This window comes from Jaculus jaculus, chromosome 6 (genome assembly GCF_020740685.1).
Source record: "Jaculus jaculus isolate mJacJac1 chromosome 6, mJacJac1.mat.Y.cur, whole genome shotgun sequence".
Classification (NCBI taxonomy): Eukaryota; Metazoa; Chordata; class Mammalia; order Rodentia; family Dipodidae; genus Jaculus; species Jaculus jaculus.
In genome coordinates, this window is record NC_059107.1 from 38,999,198 (window position 1) to 39,019,893 (window position 20,696).

Consider the following 20,696-nt stretch of genomic DNA (forward strand, 5'->3'; position numbering starts at 1 on the left):
GTGTTCAGCTCTGTGCCTCAGCCACCATGACTGATGGATTAAGACCTTGATGACGGGCAGGTGTCGCTAAAGTGTTGCTGGAGAGGCCAGTGGCAGGGCTTAAGAGTTATGATGACTTGAATGTCGGGTTGGGGATAGAAAGATGTTGTCTCGATAGATAGAGCAGGAAGTGGAGCCAGGCCAGAGGGGCCTCTACAGGACAGGCGGAGTTTGACCATGGTGAGCTGAGCTTCTGCTGGGGTTGGTACACAGTGGTAGGCGGCTGAGAGGCTGGTGAGACACATGGAGGCTTTGGCTCATGCACCAGCCCAGTGGATTTACTTTTCATTCCAAATGAGAGCAAATGCCACTCCAGAGATAGCAATGCCCTGGATGGACGGTGGCACCCAACATTTTCCTCTTTGCCTTGGTCTGCCATGGCTGCTGTCACAGCACCATGGACCAGGTGCCGTCAACCACAGAAACCCCCTTTTTCGCAGTGGAAGCCTGAAGTCAAGGTTCCAGCATGTTCAGTGTCTTAAGCCAGTAAGTAAATACTACGTTCTCTCTATGTGTACATCTGTCCTCCTCTCTTCTTACGAGGACACCAGCCATATGAGATTAGGGCTCACCTAATGTGATCCCATTTTAACTTCATCTCCTCTTTGAAGACCCTGTCTCTAAACAGTTACACCTTGAGGCACTGATGGTTAGGGCTTCAGCATGTAAATGTGGTGGACACACATTTGAGCTACTGTTGCAGTCAGATTCGCATTCTGGCAGAAAACACCTGACCAAGAGCAGCTTGTGGGGAAAAGGTTTATTCTGATTCACAGACTTGAGGGTAAGCTCCATGATGGCAGGGGAAAATGATGGCATGAGCAGAGAGTGGACATCACCTCCTGGCCAACATCAGGTGGCCAGCAGCAACAGGAGAGTGTGCCAAACAAGCAAGGAAGTGGAACCACAGAATCCAGGTCCCCTCTCTGCCCTGTGAGACATGGCTCTGTCGATCTAGCTGTTGAAAGGTAACTATTCTTTTTATTTTCTTTTTTTTGAGAGTGACAGACAGAAAGAGGCAGAGAGAGAGAGAGAGGTTGAGAATGGGCATGCCAGGTCCTCCAGCCACTGCAAACAAACTCCAGACGCATGCATCCCCTTTGTACATCTGGCTAACATGGGACCTGGGGAATAGAGCCTCGAACCGGGGTCCTTAGGCTTCACAGGCAAGTGCTTAACCACTAAGCTATCTCTCCAGCCCAATTTTTTTTCTTTCTTCCTTTCCCCCCACCCCCAAGGTAGGGTCTCATTCTAGCTCAGGCTGACCTGGAATTCTCTATATAGTCTCAGGGTGGCCTCAAACTCATGCAATCCTCCTACCTCTGTCTCCCAAGTGCTGGGATTAAAGGCGTGCATCACCACGCCTGGCTGGTAACTCTATTCTTGAAAGGGAGACTGTGTGGAAAGAAAGAAGAATGGATGGTGAGGCAGGAAGAGAAGTCAGTACTAAGGGTCAAATGGAGGAGGTAGGGCCCACAGCGAGCCAAGATGGAATGGTTAGGAAGGCCAGCATAGAACTGAGGGTGATGTCATGGAGGCCAGAGGGTGGGGGTCCCAGTGGGTGCTTCATACATGAGCACTGTCCTGCAGGGAGAGGGGCAGCAGATAGGAGTTCCAAGAGCTCACGATGTTGACCCTTGGCACGTTACTGTGTCCTTTAGGGAAAGGGTCGATGGCAGCCAACCAGCACGGCATAGAGCTGAGAGGGAGAGAAAACTGGGAGGCAGGGAGGAGGCTTGGAGAGAGGAGTTTGTTCTCGTGTGGACCTTGGTGTGTTTGGCCTTGTGTGTGGCTGAGAAAGCGTGCACGTGGGTCCAGGCCATGGAAGGCGTGCGTGGAAGGGGACAGAGTGTGCCAGCCAAGCCCTGGCCTGGGGTGGGAGTGCCTGTATGATGGTTTTGGTATCTTTTGTGCAGGGCTGATAGGCAGCTCCTGCCAGGCCTGGGCCCCATGCTGCAGCAGATGAGACAGCAGCAGGGCTGATAAGGTGGGCTTCTGCCTGGTGACATTGACCTTTGAAGTTTGTCTGGAGGGCTGACTGGGACTCCCTCCAAGCCAGGCCAGGGTTCCGCATCTCAGTCTTGTAGATAAGCCGAGAAAAGGAGCCAGCCATAAACAGTGGGCTCTATCCCTTGATCTGAGAGCAGGAAGGTTTTTGTTTTGTTTTGTTTTGTAAGGATTTAATGTCTTTATCACAAAAGATTTAAACAAATTAGTAAATTTGGTCAAAAGTAAAAGCACTTTCAAGAGGGAATAAAAATTATAAACATGGAAAAAAATGTTGAGAGTCTATACTAATAAAATTACTGCCAAGTTAAGACTACATCTTTCTCATAAATAATCAAGAACAGTAGAAGTAATACCTTGTTACAGGGCCTCCTGGCTCTGCTACCTCCTCACTTCCAAGACATACTGCTGCCTGGAGAGACTCTCCTGCGCCTCCTGGAGGTGATTTGAGTTTGTGCACCTTCAGACAGCTCCTGTCTGAGGGGATGGAAACCAGATCCTAGGTCTCCTGTCCCCTCAGGAAAAAGTAGAAATTTGTTTTTAAGCCCAGAGTTCCACAGTCTGAGGATCCTGTGTAGAGTCCTGGATAGGTAGGGGTCCAGGCTGATGTATAAGTTGTACTCAAGCTGGAGAAAAGAGTGAATTGCACATTAAGCAGGCAAGGATGGTTCTCACCTCTGCAAATAACGGTTTTCTCTCTACCAATTTTCTTGGAGCATACACGCCTGCCATACTGTCTTCATATTTTTATTATTTTTACATTTGGCAGAGATACCAGGTTTCTATCAAATAGATTTTTCTGTTTTGGAAAGCCCAGGGGCCAGGAGGCTGCTAGGTGGTGACTTGCACTCAGTGGCAGGGAGCAGAGGGAGGCAGGACTGGCGCAGCATGGGCACGCAGGTCCTGGATGAAGGCTCTGCAGCCCTTGCTCGTTAAGGAGAGATGACTTCACTCTGAATGGTGAGTCATTCCCTTCTCCAGAACTCTGCGTTTGGTGGTTCTACAGTACATTTGCAGGCTGGGCCAGACTGTTGGCATCCATTACTGGCCCTGTCCATTCCCTGGCTTCTGAGGATCAGAGGCAGGAGAGGACTTGCTTAAGAGTACTAGTGCTGGTTTGATAAATGGTGTTTACTTTTATTTATTTATTTGAGAGAGAAAATGGAAGAGAATGGGTGCGCCAGGGCCTCCAGCCGCTGCAAATGAACTCCAGACGCCTGCACCACCTTGTGCATCTGGCTTATATGGGTCCTGGGAATCAAACCTGGGTCCTTTGGCTTTGCAGGCAAGCACCTTAACTGCTAAGCCATCTCACTGCCCAAATAAATGGCGTTTAAAGCATCATAACTTCCTCATCCTTTTGTGTTTTATTTGAAGCCATTTAAGACACTACTTGGTATAGCCGGTCATCTCATGGTGGCATGGGGGCTGTGCTGGAGGTCCTCTGAAGAGATCTGCAGAGCCGTGCCAATGGACAGTTGGCTTATCCCCTTTTATTCTTTCTCTTCCAGCACTGGCCCGTGTTTGTGGAGGTCAAAGACCTCTTGACATTGGTGCAGCCGCTGGTGGGCCTGAAAGGAAACCTGGAGATGACGCTGGCGTCACGGCTCTCAACAGCTGTAAGTAACAGTCAGCTGTCTAGAGACAATGTTCCCACCATGGGTCCTCCCCTTTATGGGTGGGGAATTGGGTTTTTCACCAAGATAGATGTTGTTGGGTTTCTGTTTCCCATGTCCTTCCTGGTCACCTCTCCCTGCCTGACATCCTGTTTTCCTACTCAGTGTCAAATTGGGCTGCTGATGAGGAACCAGCAGTACCCTTGGGCCTTCATTTCTCCTTCAGCCCCAGTGTCACTTGGCTCTGTGTGTCCTGTCTCTGTGTCCTGGAGTCTGCATACTGCCACCTGGGTACTGGAGGGCTCCTTCACACGTGCACAAGGACACCTCTGTGGGCATTGTAGACCCAGAGAAAGTTGAGTAGAGAAGACAAAGAGGCCTGTGCTAACCATTCTCTAGGATGACACCAGGCTCAGCCAGCTCTTCTCACCAGTGCCTCCTAGACATTCTCTTTCTCCTCACAATACAGAATGGTTCCCCCTTTTTCTGATGCCCACTTGACATCCTGCATGAGAAAAGGCAGTGGCCAGAGAAGGTATATTGTGTTCAAGGGAGAGAGAAGAGCCCTGCAACTGACATGCAGGGGGCCTGGGCGGGGCCCAGCTGGGTGTGATGCTGGAGAAAGATGGGCTGTGGGAGCCGAGCAGCAGCCCAAGTCATGCTGAGCCCTGATTCCTGGAACCTTTACTTTATGTGAAAGGAAGGTCTATGCAGATGTGAGTGAATGTAGGATCTTGAGGTGGAGAATTCTCCTAGATTCTCCAGCTGGCTTCTCATGAAGGGAAGGTAGCAGAGGAAAGGGAGGTGGCAGGAGGAGAGCAGCTGGGTGTGCTGGAGAAAGGGGGGAGAAGCAGCTGGGTGTGCTGGAGAAGGCCGGGGAGGACCTCGCTGGAGGAGCAGCTGGGTGTGCCAGAGAAGGTCAGGGAGGAGCAGCGAGGTGTGCTGGAGAAGGTCAGGAGAGGAGCAGCTGGGTGTGCTGGAGAAGGTCAGGGGAGGAGCAGCAAGGTGTGCTGGAGAAGGTCAGGGAGGAGCAGCTGGGTGTGCTGGAGAAGGTCAGGGGAGGAGCAGCGAGGTGTGCTAGAGAAGGTCAGGGAGGAGCAGCGAGGTGTGCTGGAGAAGGTCAGGGAGGAGCAGCGAGGTGTGCTGGAGAAGGTCAGGAGAGGAGCAGCTGGGTGTGCTGGAGAAGGTCAGGGAGGAGCAGCTGGGTGTGCCGGAGAAGGTCAGGGAGGAGCAGCGAGGTGTGCTGGAGAAGGTCAGGGAGGAGCAGCTGGGTGTGCTGGAGAAGGTCAGGGAGGAGCAGCTGGGTGTGCTGGAGAAGGTCGGGGAGAAGCAGCTGGGTGTGCCGGAGAAGGTCAGCGAGGAGCAGCGAGGTGTGCTGGAGAAGGTCAGGGAGGAGCAGCTGGGTGTGCCGGAGAAGGTCAGGGAGGAGCAGCGAGGTGTGCTGGAGAAGGTCAGGAGAGGAGCAGCTGGGTGTGCTGGAGAAGGTCAGGGAGGAGCAGCTGGGTGTGCCGGAGAAGGTCAGGGAGGAGCAGCGAGGTGTGCTGGAGAAGGTCAGGAGAGGAGCAGCGAGGTGTGCTGGAGAAGGTCAGGGGAGGAGCAGCGAGGTGTGCTGGAGAAGGTCAGGGAGGAGCAGCTGGGTGTGCTGGAGAAGGTCAGGGGAGGAGCAGCGAGGTGTGCTAGAGGTCAGGGAGGAGCAGCTGGGTGTGCTGGAGAAGGTCAGGGAGGAGCAGCGAGGTGTGCTGGAGAAGGTCAGGAGAGGAGCAGTGAGGTGTGCTGGAGAAGGTCGGGGAGGAGCAGCTGGGTGTGCTGGAGAAGGTCGGGGAGAAGCAGCTGGGTGTGCTGGAGAAGGTCAGGGAGGAGCAGCTGGGTGTGCTGGAGAAGGTCAGGGGAGGAGCAGCTGGGTGTGCTGGAGAAGGTCAGGGAGGAGCAGCTGGGTGTGATGGAGGTCAGTAAAGTTATGCTCCCTGGACCTTTCAGAGGACAAGAGACTGCCATCTACTGTTGGCAACTTGAGACCCAGTCAGTGTCCTGAACTGCAGAGCTGTAGGGGCCGTGTTCTTCCAACAGCCCAAGGAGCTGCTTGAGAACACAGTGCAGGCACATGTGACACACTTTTTCTCCACCTATAGCTTATCTCTTCACCCTGCTAACAAGATCTATCTCTCTCAATTTATGTATTTACTTGTTTGTTTATGGAAATTTAACTTAGGGCCCTGTACATGCTAAGTAAACACCACTAAGCTAAAACCCCAACCTCTTTTAAAATTTCTTTTTGAGTCATTGTCTTGCTGAGCTGCTTAGGCTAGCCTTGAACTTGAGATTCTCTGCTTCCTGAGTGACTGGGATAACAGACCTGTGCCTCCAGGCCTACCTCAGATTTTAATTGTCCAAAAGACACAACAAAAACCTTTAAACTGGAACCGCCGGGCGTGGTGGCACATCTTTAATCCCAGCACTCGGGAGGCAGGGGTACTTAGGATCGCCATGAGTTCAAGGACACCCTGAGACTACATATTGAGTTCCAGGTCAGCCTGAGCTAGAGACCCTTGAAAAACAAAAACAAAAACAAAAAAAGAAAAACTGGAACCACTTCTTATATTCTCAGCTTTGTGGCCCTAGTGTGTTCACATTGCATGACAGTTGTCATCGTCCATCTGAAGAACTCTCCTCTTGCAAGACTGAAACACTGTCTCCCTGAAATATATCTCCGAGTCCTCCTTCCCCTCCCAACCTACTCTGTGACTACTCTTTATTTTGAAAAATCTATTTTTTGGTTACATTTATTTATGTATTTATAAGTTTTCACCTCCCAAGTGTTGGGGTTCTAGGCCTGTGTCACCACACCCAGCTATTTCCTAAGTTTTAGTGTACTGTGTTTGCATTTTCATTTGTCTAAAATATTTTCTGATTTCCCTTGTGATCTCCTCTGTGGCCCATGGATTGTTCTGGAATGTGTTGTTCTCCAAACCTGGAATCTTCTCTCTGGTCCTTCTGCTTTTAATTTCTATTTTCATTCTCTTGTGATTGAAAAAGATACACTGTTGTTGCAGTCCGGTTCTCATTGCTGGTAGAAATCACCCAACCAAGAGCAGCTTCTGGGAAAAAGAGATTTATTTTGGCTTACAGGCTTGAGGGGAAGCTCCATGATGGCAGGGGAAAACGATGGCATGAGCAGAGGGTGGACATCACCCCCTGGCCAACAGAAGGTGGACTACAGCAACAGGAGGGTGTGCCAAACACTGGCATGGGGAAACTGGCTATAAGGCCCATAAGCCTGCCCCCAACAATACACTCCCTCCAGGAGGCATTAATTCCCAAATATCCATCAGCTGGGGAGCTAACATTCACAACACCTAAGTTTATGGGGGACACCTAAATCAAACCACCACAACTGTATTGTTTCGGTCTTAACGTGCACTAGCTAGTTTCCCGCCTCACCTGCCATGTGCACTGGAGGGTGTTCTAGCTCATTTGAGAGCGCTGTTGATCCTCTTCTGTGGTTGGACAGCAATGTCCTCTGTTGTTGGATAGTACTGCATGTATATATCTTCTGTTGGATGGTGTCACAGTCAGGTTTGCATTGCTGGTAGAAATCACCCAACCAAGAGCAGCTTGTGGGGAAAAGAGGTTTATTTTGGGTTACAGGCTTGAGGGGAAGCTCCACGGTGGCAGGGAAAACGATGGCATAAGCAGAGGTGAACATCACCCCCTGGCCCACATAAGGTAGACAACAGGAACAGGAGAGTACGCCAAACACTGGCAAGGGGAAACTGGCTATAACACCTATAAGTCTACGCCCAACAATACACTCCCTCCAGGAGGCGTTAATTCCCAAATCTCCATCAGCTGGGAACCTAGCATTCAGAACACCAACGTTTATGGGGGACCCCTGAATCCAACCACCACAGTTGCCATGTTATGTATATACTGATAAGTCTCGTTGATCAAGAGTTTTATGCAAATCCACCGCCACCTTCGTTCTTGTCTGTCTGCTTGTATTCATTATTGACTATGGACTATTGAAGACTGAGGCCTGGTAACAGTTACATGACATGTCCCAGGCTTCAGTCATGCTAAAGGCAAAAGATATTCCTTCTCCTCCCCCTCCCTGTTCTCCTTGTTTCTTTTACTTATTGCTTTAAATAAAATATTTTTTATTTATTTTAAACTGTTTAAACATTTATTTGTGAGAAGAGAGACAGAATGTGCCAGGGCCTCTTGCTGCTACAAAACAAACTCTAGATGCATACGCCACTTTGTGCATCTGGCTTTATGTGGGTACTGGGAATTGAACCTGCGCAGGCATGCTTGGCGAGCAAGTGCCGTTAACCACTAAGCTACCTCTCCAGCCCTTCTTTAAAAAAAATCAATAAAATAAGAGTCAGTCATGGTGGCACACACCTTTAATTCCAGCACTCAGGAGGCAGAGGTAGGAGGATCACCTTGAGTTCAAGGCCACCCTGAGACTACATAGTGAATTCCAGGTCAGCTTGGGCTAGAGTAAGAACCTACCTTGAAAAAATAAATAAATAGATAAATTTAAAAAAAAAAAACAAACCTGTGCTGCTGGGATTGAATTCAGAGCTCTTGGGACTACTAGTGAGTAAGAAGGACAAGGCTGTTAGCAGTGGGCTTGCTTTAGTGAAAGCCAGGTGCTCAGTGAATTCAATGGAAAGGAGCTGGGACGGTGCACCTGCTTGGGAACCTTGCTCTGTATCCTGAGATCTGTTGTTATGACATTAAAGAGTCAACTGCCATTTTATTGTATTTCTTTCTTTCTTTCTTTCTTTTAACAAGGTAGGGTCATACTCTAGCTCAGGTTGACATGGAATTCACTACGTAGTCTCAGGGTGGCCTTGAACTCACAGCGATCCTCCTACCTCTGCCTCCCAAGGGCTAGGGTTAAGGGCATGTGTCACCATGCCTGGCTTATTCCATGTTTTTTAAAAGACAGGCTAAGGCTGACCTTGAACTCCTGTCTTTCTGCTTCCACTTCTTAAAGTGTTGGGATTACAGGTATGGGCCACCACTCCTGGCCCAGCTAGCATGCTTAAAGGAGGCAGTTCTATTTCTGAACTTGCTTCTGTCCTAATTGAGGAGGGACTTAGAATGCATCCTGATGTGAGATGCTGCTGCAGACAGGCCCATTGGTGATCACTGGGCTATACCTAGAGAGGAGAGATTGGAGGGACACAGCCTGACTGATCTTCTCGCAGCATAAGGCCTGCCTGAGTTTACACATGATCTCAAATGCCAAAGATGCCCTGGACAGTGTCCATAGCACATGTGCCTCTGTGTATGTGCATGTGTGGAGGGACAGTCCATGACACCTGCTTGGTTCTCAAGGCCACTTGTCCATATCTCTGTCCTCGCTCTCTATAAAACGTGATGTCCTGAGTTCCTCCAGAGAGACTGCCTGGTCCAGAAGGGCCTGGCTGCTTTGGGTCCAGCCAAACTGACTCTGTCTCTTTCTCTTCGTGCCAGGCCAACACAGGGCAAATGGACGACCCCCAGGTGAAGCGGAGAGTCACCAGTAGCAACCTCGCCGTAGTTCAGGTGAGTCTCCGCTTAGACCGATGCCAGTCCTGCCTCCCTTTGTGCATGTGCAGCCTGGAGAATGTGAGCCTTGTCCCTGGTCTGTGGACTGAGACCATATCTGCGGAGCAGCTCAGTCCGCCATCAAGGACCACCCATCCACAGGGAATTCCCTTTTCCGGTGACCTGACCTTCCAGTGGTCGTTTCTGCCTGGACATTCCCGTGGGCTCTGTTCCTGATCCCTCCTCCCCTTCCCAGGCCTTTGGGAGTCTCTTCTCCCCTCAGCCCTTCACATCCTTCTTGGGACTGTACTTCCTTCTGCCCTCCGTGGCTTAAGTTCTCATCCGGGCTCTTGTCTGTGTACTGCAGCCAGTAGGCCCAAGGCAGATGGAGGTGAGGGCTAGATTTGCCTGCAGGCAAGAGGGAAGGCTGTTAGGACAATGTCTGTACATCATGGTGGGGAAGCCTTGGTGTAGCAAAGTTAGTTGTTCATCTCATGGTGTCCAAGAAATGAGAGACAGAAGGGACCTCTCACTAGATGTCTCCTCTTAAAAGTCCCACCACCTCCCAATGCACCAACCTGAAGACCAAGCCACACAGGAAGTTGTGGGACACTGGAGACCCAAAGTTGGCACATAGCCTTGCTGGATTAAAAAAAAAAAAAAAAAAAGCCCATTCTGTAAAGAAAAAAATCATTTGCACATGTATGTGTGTGAATGCTTGTGTATGGGTGTGTCAGGGTCAAAGGAATGTCTGAGTATGTCTGTTGCCACTGCATACAAATGCTGTCCAGCTTTACATGGACGGTGGGGAATTGAACCTGGACTGATAGGCTTTGCAAGGAAGCATCTTTAACTACTGAGCAGTTTCCTCAGCCCAAAACCCATCCTTCATTTCCATTCACTTGGTCATCCATTAAAAATATGGAAACCTGAAGATGTTGAGCTGTGATTTCACAGCTGGAAACCAAAGAGGGGTGCTGGCATCAGATAGGGTTCCTTCAGGTTTGGGTGTTTTTATTTGGCAAGATCTTTACCACTGAGCTAAGCCCCAGCCCTCAATTTTACTTATTTTATTTTTATTTGTTTATTTATATTTGGTTTTTCAAGGTAGGGTCTCACTCTAGCTCAGGCTGACCTGGAATTTACTATGTAGTCGTAGGGTGGTCTTGAACTCACGATGATCCTCCTACCTCTGTCTCCCAAGTGCTGGGACTAATGGTGTGCACCATCATGCCCGGCTTATTACTTTTTATTTTAAGACTAGTTCTTGCTAAGTTGCACGGGCTGGTCTTTAACTCACTCAGTAGCCCAGGCAGGCCTTGAACTTATGAGCTTCCTACCTAAGTCCCCTCAGTAGCTGGGATTACAGATACCTAGCCTTATATTTTCTTTCTGGAAATAATATGTTGTATCTATAAAAGAGAGTCTTCCTGTTTTGTTTTGTTTTTTAATGTTTTTTTGTTGTTGTTTTGTGAGACAATCCTCTTAAATCTTTTCACCCCCTGTTCTGCAATGTTCTTCGAGCCATGGCAGGCTGATTTGGTGTTGAGTTCTCTGTAGCCTCTGGATTTCTGCTTGGATGGGTTTTGGTTGATCACTGTATGTGTCACCATCACCCTGGAACTGGTTGTCAAGCTGGCAGTAAGAGCAGAATTCATGTTGCCACTTCCTCTGCGGTTTCTCCTGGGCTGTGGTAGAGGTGGCATGTTTTGTGGTGGGCAAGCCGGCTAGCTTTGTCTTACTAGTGGATCTTGGCTCTCCTCCGTTTTCTCTGCCGTCGATAAAATAAGGCAGATTCTCCAACCAAGAGTGAGAGCATCTTGGGGTTAAAGCAGGTATGCCAAGTTATTTGAGAGGGATGTTTTGGTGTGTAAGCCCATTCTTCTCTAGAGAGCAGTGGGGGGCTTCTTACTGAAATCTGAATTTCCAGATCATGGGATTCCGTCTTGGTTTCCAGTACCAGATATGAGTTCTCTCCCACTGAGTGGGCCTCGTGTCCCGTCAGAGAACAGCTGGTTATCTGCAGAGGCTGCATGACCCTGTCGCACAAGTGTGCACTTCTTGACTTGCTGGTTGATTCTGTAGTCCTCAGGGTCCCCTGCTTATTCATGCTATTGGTGACCGTTGTCCTCCAGCAGCTCCCACGGGGCTTTCCAGCACTATGAGGGCCAGCCAACACCTTGGGTTTTGATTTTTAAGGGCATGTGAATGATATGAAGCAGGTCTCCCCACTTGTCCCCACCCTGGTTATTTAGTCCCCACACAAGACAATTTGAACCTCCACCTGTGCCATACTCAGCCTCATGCATTTGTGAGTAAATTTTCTCATATTTATTCCTATAGCTCATGACTGCTTTCCAGGTCTTCATTCTGTCCTGCTGAGCTATTTTTCTCTCTGTCAGTGCCATGCTGCTTGTATTACAACAGCTTTACAGCAAGTTTTGATCATGACTGTGCTGAAGTTTCCCCTTTGACCGTTCTCTGAGTTGTCTGGGCTGTGCGCACAGTTACTCATCTTAGGTGACTGTTGAAGTGTGTCGTCAAGTTCTGTGAAAAATCATGTGTGATTTTAACTGAAATTATATAGGTTAATGTGGAGAGCATTTTTCAGGGTTTTTTTTTTGTTTGTTTGTTTGCTTGTTTGGTTTTTTTTAAAGCTCTTCTTGTTTCTACTTGAGTTCCCTCTTCCTTTGATAATGGGACACTATTCCATGCAGACATTTTGAGTTCACAGTGATGACACTGCATTCAGACCTGGAGCTCTGTAGGTGAGGTGCTTCTGAGTGGCCCAGAGCTCTGGGGACACCACATGTAAGGCAAGCCCCAAGGAAGTCTGGTTGGGGCACAGGCATGTGTTATGGGTTTAGGGCCTCCCACAGGGTCTGAGGTCAGTTGGCTGCTGATGCCTGTGTTACTGAGCACTTTTACTGGGACCAGCGAGCCTGGGGCTATGAGCTCTGAGGAGGCCTGAGCGTCAGAGCGGCAGGTGGCATCCAGCAGAGGACAGAAGCGAACAAGGCGGCTTTCCAGGAAATCAGCTGGGAGGGAGGTACCAGGGAGGAGGGTAGCTCTGGGCAGTTCACAGGGTGAAGGCCTTGATGTGGAGAAGGAATGTGTTCACCATTTGGAGTGACTGGGAGGCAAGGAGGATGGCAGTGGCCAGAGGGACCCTCATGAATCTTACTTTTGCCTTGGCAGGTACAAGCCACTGTCGTGGGGTTCCTGGCTGCCATGGTGGCCCTGCTTCTGGGATTGATGTCCAAGGAGGAGTTGGACTTTGCCAAGGTGTCTTTGTTGTGTGCCAGCAGCATCTTCACTGCCTTCTTTGCAGCCTTTGCCCTTGGTGAGTCTTGTCCTCACATGTGCCTCCTCCTTCTTCCTGTTAAGGTGCTAGAGCTGTGAGCCACTGGACCAGTATAGTACTGGGGTGGGACTTTGGGTATCTAGCAATGGGTCCTCAGGCCCTCCCTGTACCGTCCCCAGACAGCAGTGTGTGCCAGAGGGAGCACCCGCCTCTCTCTCTCTTTCTGGCTGTGACATGCTGATTGCAGGTCACTGTCCATGCTGAGGTCAGACACCCTGAACATGGATGGTAGCTTTGCTCGTCCAGTCTATGGCCTCTGCATGAACATTGAGCCTGGCTCACAGACCCATACACAGCCAAATTAAACCTTTCCCTTCTCTAGTTGGGCATTTTGTCCCAGCAACAGGAAAGTAGCTGATTCAGTAGCTGTGACATGAATGCTCATGGACGTGTTTTGATTTGTTCCATCTCTTTTTTTTGAGACATTCACATTCTGATGTTCAGTCTGGCCTGGAACTCACTGTGTAGTCCAGGGTGGCCTCAATCATAGCATCCTCCTGACTCAGCCTCCCAAACACTGAAGGAATTATAGGTGTGCATCACCACACCCAGCTTGGAAGGTTTTTTGAAAACTTAGTTTTGTGTGTGGAGGGGTGGCTGCACCATGTGTGTGGATGCCAGAGAACACCCTTGGGTGTCTTTCCTCAGGAGTGCTATCCACCTCCTCGGAGACAGGCTCTATCTGTGGCCTGGAAATAATCAATTAGGCTAGACTGGCTGACCAGCAAGCTCTAGGAATCCACCGCTGGGATTACAGACACACCACCACGCCTGACATTTTTACATGGTTTCTGGGGATTCAACTCACCCTCATGCTTGCAGGGAAGGTACTCTACCCACTAGGCCTTCTCCCCAGCCCTCTTGGGAGTAGTTTTCCACAAGCATTCCCAAAACAGTGGTATCCCTTCATGGGCCCCATTACCTCAGGGTTCACTTCAAAGATGCAGGCTGTGGCTTGAGCACTAACTGGCAGGTGGTTGTGGCTTGAGGACCACACTGAGGGGCAATTGCAAATTGTCTTTATTTTGTTCTTTTTGTAATGCTGGAATTAAAACCAGGGTGCTGCAATGATGTTTAGTGGCCCAGGACCCTAGGTAGAGTTTAGAACCCCAAGAGGACCCTGGGTAGAACCCTAACAGCCAGCATACATAATGTTACCTTAAAGAATCAAGTGAGTCTGCTAAACTAAGTTGGGGCACAAGGAGAGGCACCCTCAGACAGAAAAGAGGACCCTAGGGACTGGCACCCATGGAAATTGTGCCTCTCTGGTCTCCCATCAAAATCTGCACTCCAGGGATATGTGTTTTCTGTTGCCTACTGACAGCACAGCCAGGCTCCTGGCTGGGACCCTGGCAGTGTCTCTGATGGCCAGGCCGAGGCCTCCACAGTGCTGTCTGGAACACATGGCCACCTGCCTTTCCTCCCTCCTGCCACAGGGCCCATCTCTCCCCATCTTCCCTCGGGTTTATGACCTGAGAAATCTGCACAGTGGTTTCTCAGAGGACCCCCAGACACTGGCAATCCCATGCCAGCTCACATGTCACTCAGAGCATCTCTGGATCAGCGCTCCATGTAGCAGGGACTGTGAGCGCCATGTCTTTGTAGTTCTGAGTGATTTGGGAGCCTGGAGCTACCTGCCCTGCTCAGGTGTGTCATTGAGGCATCCAAACCCCTCCATGGCATCACACACTCAGGACCCAGAGTGAGGCCTGAGTCCTGTCCTTCTTTAGGGTTAGTGGGAGAAACTGAGGAAGCCTATTGTGTGTCTAGGCTCTCATGAATGTAACCATCTGCTGAGGTCCTCCCAACCAGCTGCGGATTCTCTCCCTGACGTCTAAGCCTCCTTATGGTCTCCTCCTCTGCAGGGGTGCTGATGGTCTTCATAGTGATTGGCTCTCGGAAGTTCGGGGTCAACCCAGATAACATCGCCACACCCATCGCAGCCAGCCTGGGAGACCTGATGGCGCTGTCCCTTCTGGCTTTGGTTAGCAGCTTCTTCTATAGACACAAAGGTAGGGAGGGCTGCAAGGAGGAGGGGCCTGCACAGGTCTCTAGTAGGGCTGAGAAGAAACTCGGGCACCAAGCCCTGGTGTTCAACTGGGTGCCAGTCCTATAGGAAAGAGCTTGGTGTTGTGGAGCCTAAGCCCTCCCCTTACCTTACAGAAGGAAGGAGGAGGGAATTCCTCCTGTTGCTACCCAGACAAGTAGGGTCCAAGGACTGTTCTCGCGGAAGGTGGTGTTCTTTGTACATGTTGGAAGTCAAACTCACGAGCCAGACACCAGAATAAAGTGTAGGCAAGAGGTGCTCAAGGGCATGTGCCATAGGGTAACAGCACACTGTTCTACATGCCAGTTTCTTCATCAGCCTCATTGCTAGAGTTGACTTGGGGACATGATAAGCCACCAGGCTGGCCCACGGAGACAGGGGTGTCTTGACCAGGAGCAGGCTCGTTCCTTCTTTCATCCTATCACCTGTCCCGAATGCTGAGAATGTGAGTTGCTGTTACACACATGCAGGGGTGCCACGGGGTCAGACCCCACTCCTAGTGCTGCATGGGGAGAGCCTGAGCAGGGCATGTAGGGCCTTGAAGCCTCCAAAACATAAGAGATGTAGAGGTGAGTGTAGTAGGCGTGGAGGGTACAGAGGATCCTTCACAGTTGTTTGATGGGATGGTTGAAGGTCTTTGGCAGTTGTGGTAGGATGGTCCATGCTCAGTGGTGAGATTACCCCGCACCTCTACATCACAGACTGCACCCCAGCCAGGTCCTGGTGCTGGCACTGGCCACATAAAGCACACACCTCCTTTCTCTCAGACAGCTGGTATCTGGCACCGCTGGTGTGCATCGGCTTCCTGGCTCTGACCCCGCTGTGGGTTCTCATCGCCAAGCAGAACCCCCCCATCATGAAGATCCTGAAGATCGGGTGGCTTCCCATCATACTGGCCATGACCATTAGCAGGTAAGTGGAGGTGTCTTTAATCTCTTTTCCCATCGCTGTGACAAGTAATGCCAAATGGAAGCAGCTGAAGAAAAGAATGATTCCTTGCTCACAGTCTCAGAGGGTTCAGCCCGTGATTGCCTGGCCCCATGTTCTTGGGCACAACATCTTTGTGAGTGGAGTGCTGTTCACTTCATAGCTGACCAGGGAGCAGGATGAAGAGCACGTAGGAAGAGGCCAGGGCAAGGTGTCACTTCCCAGGATACCCACACCCCATACCAGTGACCTGCTTCCTCCAACGAGGCCAAGTTCTTCCTGCCTTAACCCCTTCCCAGTAATGCTGTCCCATTTTGAATTTATCAAGGGACTAACTCCTTGTTCCGGTCAGAGCGCTCATAATCTAATGTGCTCTGGAAATGGCTCACAGTGACACCCCGAGCTGTGCTTAATCTAGTCAAGCTGTCAGTCAAGACTAAATCACAGACACCCTCTGTCAAGTTGACCCCCAAACAAATCTCTAAACCACCCTGACCTCCAGAATGCTCAAATCCATCTCACAGCACAAACTGTATACGGTGCCCATAGTTGTAACAATTCTAACATTGTTCAGGAGTCTTAAGTTCAAAGGCTCTGTCTTCTGGGGCACTAGGCAGACTCAGCTGTGAGATCCTGTAAGATGAAAAACAAGTTGTGTGTTCCCAGCATCCAGCATCAGAGTAAACATTCCCATTACGAAAGACAGGAACAGGGAGTTTACGAGGAAGAGGTGGACCGAAGTAAGACTAAAATAAGTAGGGCAAACATTAAGTCCTGTAGCTCCATGTCTGGAATATGGGACATATGGGATCACAATGTAAGTTCCAACAGGCTTGGGAAGTCCCACCGCGGTAGCTTTGCTGTCTCCAGCCCACATGGCTTCTATCTGACTGGCTTCTCTTGTAGCCACAACCTTCCTTAGCAGACATTCCACATCCCTGACACCTTGAACATCCCAGCGTCCCCATCTCAGAATAGGTTTCACCCTCTTAGGTTGCCTCCAAGGACTTTCTTTGAAATCTGCGTAGCAAGTCTCCCAAGCTCCAACCCTTGTGTTCTGCATGCCTGCAAACTGGAACCACGTGTGCAGACCCAGGGTCTGCTGCCAATTCAAGCCATGTTGATTCTTGAACTACAGTGACGGCAGCCTCTCAGTGCCTGGGCCGAACTCAAAAAGACCCTTCGCTAGGTGGCCTTGGATGAGCAGGGAGCCCCTGTGGCTCTCTCAAGGGAAAGTCTATCTCAGATGAATTTGTAATCTCACACCACAGAGCCTGGGATGCATAGGATCTTGTGAAGTCCTAAGATGCCCTCAAAGCATCTTTCCCTTTGTCCCAGGTCACACAGTTTGACTTCTCTGCCAGCCACATCAGCCTCATCCACAGCTTTCAGTTTGCTCCTTTTCTAGCCAGGTGACACATTTTTTACATCTTCTTTGTGTTTCCATTTCTCACTGTAAATCTAGCTAAGAGTAGCCTGCATAACCATGCCGCAGTCTGAACACTTTCTCTACTGAGCTGGTCTTGATTGTTAGTCTCCCACAGAGCTTTAAGACATGAACAAAATAGAGCCCAAAGTCTCATTTTTAAATAGTTTGTTCTCTTTCTTTCTTTCTTTGAGAGAGAAAGAGGCAGAGAGATAGGAAATGGGTGTGCCAGGGCCTCTAGCCACTGCAAATGAACTCCAGATACGTGTGCCACCTTGTTCGTCTAGTTTATGTGGGAACTGGGGAATCAGACTGGGTCCTTAGGCTTCACAGCCCCATGCCCTAACCACCAAGCCATCTCTCCAGCCCCAACGTCTCTTTTGGAATGTAAAATGAATGGTCTGTAGTCTCGTCCCAGTAGAGTCCTCACTGCTATCTGAAGCCTCACGAACCCAGGCCTTCACCGTCCTAATTCCTGCTGGCATTCCGGTCTTCTGAACCCCAGTCAGAATTGCCACTCAGCCCCACGCACACCACTGCAGGGCTTCTCTAGCCCGCTTCTCCCAACCTTTCCAAATTCCCTGCTGCAAACCACTTGCTGAGTTAAGAACGACATGGTCAGGTTTAATCTCAGCAATAACTTCATCTCTGACCGGTTTTTCTCTGCTACCCTTTTGTTGCTCTGACAATATGTCTGACTTCTGACAACTTAGCAGAGGAACAAGTTATCTACTTTGCTCATGGTTCTAGAGAGTTCCGTCCACAGGGGCTTGGCCCCGTGCTCTTGGGCAGAACATGGGGGTGTGTATAGTAAAGCTGGTCATGCCATGGCACACAAGGAAGCACAGAGAAGGGCAGACAGGGAGAGGACAGGGCAGAGATATGGCCTCCTGGGACATATTGCCAATGACACACCCAGGGTGCCACGCTAATGTCCCGAAACTCCTTAATCCAGTCAGGCCACTGACCAGAATTCACCATCACAGGGAGCTCCTGCAGCTGCCTGGCTGCCTCCTCTCCCAGCGCAAGGGTGACCGGTGCTGTGGGTCAGGGCTGGAGTAACGTACCTGCTGCTGCTGCTGCTGTCCCCAGTTGGGCTCTACCAATGTGCTCTGTCCCTCACCAAGAACCCTAGACCTCATTCACCTCAGGAGGCTGCCCGCTTGCAGTTGCTGGAGCACCCGGGAGCCAGGAAGAGTGGAAGCTGGGCAGGCGAGATGAGAGCTGTGGCATCCTAACCCCGTTGTGGTAGTGTGTGACATGGACTCACAGCCCACGGGCTAGCCCAGACCTCTGCAGAGACTGCAGGACCTCTCCGCATGGCCCCAAGGCAACGATTCTGGGATCCTGTGGTCACTGCCCACAGCATAGCTGCAGGCGGCACCTTTAGGACTGTGAGCTTGTGACTCTTAACACCATCCAGCCTTACTTTTGAGGCTCCCTTCATGCTACAAAACTTAGCAACAATCCCAGTCCATTCTCACATTCTGATCCACACTCAGGGCAGAGAGGTGTGGAACAGATGTCCTTGCTTCCAGAAGGGTCCAAGGCTCCTTCCACAAATGATCTGCTTTCTCCAAGCCTCTATGCAGGCTAAGGGTTGGGCAAGCTGAACTCCAGCTGCCAATGGAAGCAAGATCTCACAGCAGCATCCCCTGCGAACAAGAAGCCTGAGGTGATAGTGGGGCACAGTATATTTGCCCTGAACAGTGTCTTAGTCATGCTTAGGAACCATCCTGAGATGGAGCCCAGTCAGCAATGGAGCCTTGGGAAGGCTTTTGTTTTTAGGCAATTGTCATTTTGGGAAGGGCCTTCTGAAAGAGCGGTAACTCAGAATGGAGGTGGCGGCAGGGAGCCTGGGAACCCGCTGGGTCGCAGTAGAAAGCACAGTGCTCACTGAGGCTGGCGGGAAGGCCAATGGGTGGTTGGCCAGGCCCTCTGGTGCAAGTTCTGAGGGGGTGGTGCCATTGCTCTCTCTTTCTCCAGCTTTGGAGGCCTCATCCTGAGAAAGACCATTTCTCAACAGCGATACAAAGGCATGGCCGTCCTGACTCCGGTCATATGTGGTACGTGTTTGGCATGGTTCCCGTGGGGATCTGTGCTCGTCACTTATTGCTGAGACAAGACACCTGACAAAAGCAAGTCAAGGAAGGCAGGCTTGTCGTTTGCGGCGGCAGTCAACCATGGTGGGAAGGCATGGTGGCAGGAGCACCAAGCAGCTGGTCTCACACATCCATAGTCAGGAAGCAGACACGACTAGGCACCACTGCTCAGCTAACGCTCTTCTTTGTCATTCAGTCCTGAACCCCAGCCCATGGCACCACCCACAGGGTGAATCCACCAACGTCAGTTAACCTGCTCTAGAAACTTCTTCACAGACATGACTAGAGGTTTGTTTCCTTGGTGATTTTAAATTCTGCCAAGTTGACAAAAGAGATTAACTATCACAGGATCCCTGTTGGGCCTGAATACTTATGCAGGATTTTGGGGTTCAGGAGAGGTCTCCCAAACTTTTGAACCCCAACTTTGGGTCTATATCCCATTTTTAACAAAGAATTGATTTAAAAAATGGGGACTCAAGAAGGATACATTATGAATTATTGAGGGAAATCACAAATTGTGGGTTTATTTAAGGAAAAATTGGGTCTAGAAAATGTCTGGAGCAGAGTCATAAGCGCATAGAAGGTAAGAGAAACATGCACTCGTGTGGAAAGCACAGCATCGTTCATGAGCCTCTTTTAAGAGAAACTGAGGTTTTTAGGGAAAGACTGGAGCAGAGCCACAAGCATGTGGAAGGAAGACAAGCTAGGAGCTTACGTAGGGAGATTCAGAAGAAACACACGCTTGTGCGGAAAGCACAGCTGCCCTGAGCGTCTCTCTGGAAGAAAGTTAAGAATAAGTAGTGGTGGTTTGAGAATAGAAGAGAGAGAGAGAGTCAGACAGGGAGAAATGGGTAGTAAACAGAGTTAGACCCATGGTTACCCTGAGTGTAGAGAAGTTACACAGGTTCCAGGCACAGGTTTCAGAGGAAACACCCACGTGGTCGATCAAGAGTGTAAAGGGAATACACACGTGGTGGACTTAGAGATCAGAGGAAAATCATGCATGCCCTTACAGAGAGAAGTCACCACAAAGCATAAAGCAGAAGCAATAGAAAATTTCCCAGGCCAAGAAACAGAGCTGTGCTCTCCCTCACCCACAGCCAGGCAAATGTGTGTATCCAGGCAGAGACCACAGGGCAGAGAGAGCACATGCAAGCCTTTACAGCCAGTTGAAAATGGATTTTTTCTTTAATGTTAGATTCAGGTATGTAAGGGGAAGACGATTGCTTTGTAGATTCAAAGGGCAGACTCAATAGGCCAGTTCATCTAAGTAGCTAAGGCCAGCCCATCTAGGTAGATGCTAGTCTGTGGGCAGCAGGGGCCACTGCAGCTGTTGTAGATGAATCTGGATCAGACGTGAGTTCCACTCCTTCCAAGGCATAGTGACACCTTCAGGTTCTGTCTGTGGGCTCCTGTCCCTAACTGAAACTGCCTAAAAGAAGCTAGCTTTCTCCTGAGTCTTCTTCAATACCAGTCCTCAGAGATCCAGCCCAGTTCCTTGGAGGTGGTTGGGCAGCTGAGTGAAAGTTTTTTCTCGGGTGAAAGGGGCCTGAAAGGATCCCAGGAAAGGAAGCCTTTCCATGGCTCTCATAGACACCATCTTAAAAATATTCTTAAAGTATTTTTTTGG

At 50.1% G+C, this 20,696-nt stretch overlaps 1 protein-coding gene across 3 annotated transcripts in view; it reads left to right on the plus strand.

The window, feature by feature from the left end:
* Slc41a3 (solute carrier family 41 member 3) overlaps positions 1 to 20,696 on the plus strand; it is a 52,134-nt gene that overhangs the window by 25,171 nt on the left and 6,267 nt on the right. For all 3 annotated transcript variants that reach the window (XM_045152418.1, XM_004671682.2, XM_045152419.1), the window contains exons 3-8: positions 3,558 to 3,665; positions 9,147 to 9,218; positions 12,399 to 12,543; positions 14,430 to 14,576; positions 15,379 to 15,523; positions 18,951 to 19,030. In XM_045152418.1, coding sequence (XP_045008353.1) covers positions 3,558 to 3,665; positions 9,147 to 9,218; positions 12,399 to 12,543; positions 14,430 to 14,576; positions 15,379 to 15,523; positions 18,951 to 19,030 — 697 coding nt within the window. The remainder of the gene's footprint in view (positions 1 to 3,557; positions 3,666 to 9,146; positions 9,219 to 12,398; positions 12,544 to 14,429; positions 14,577 to 15,378; positions 15,524 to 18,950; positions 19,031 to 20,696) is intronic.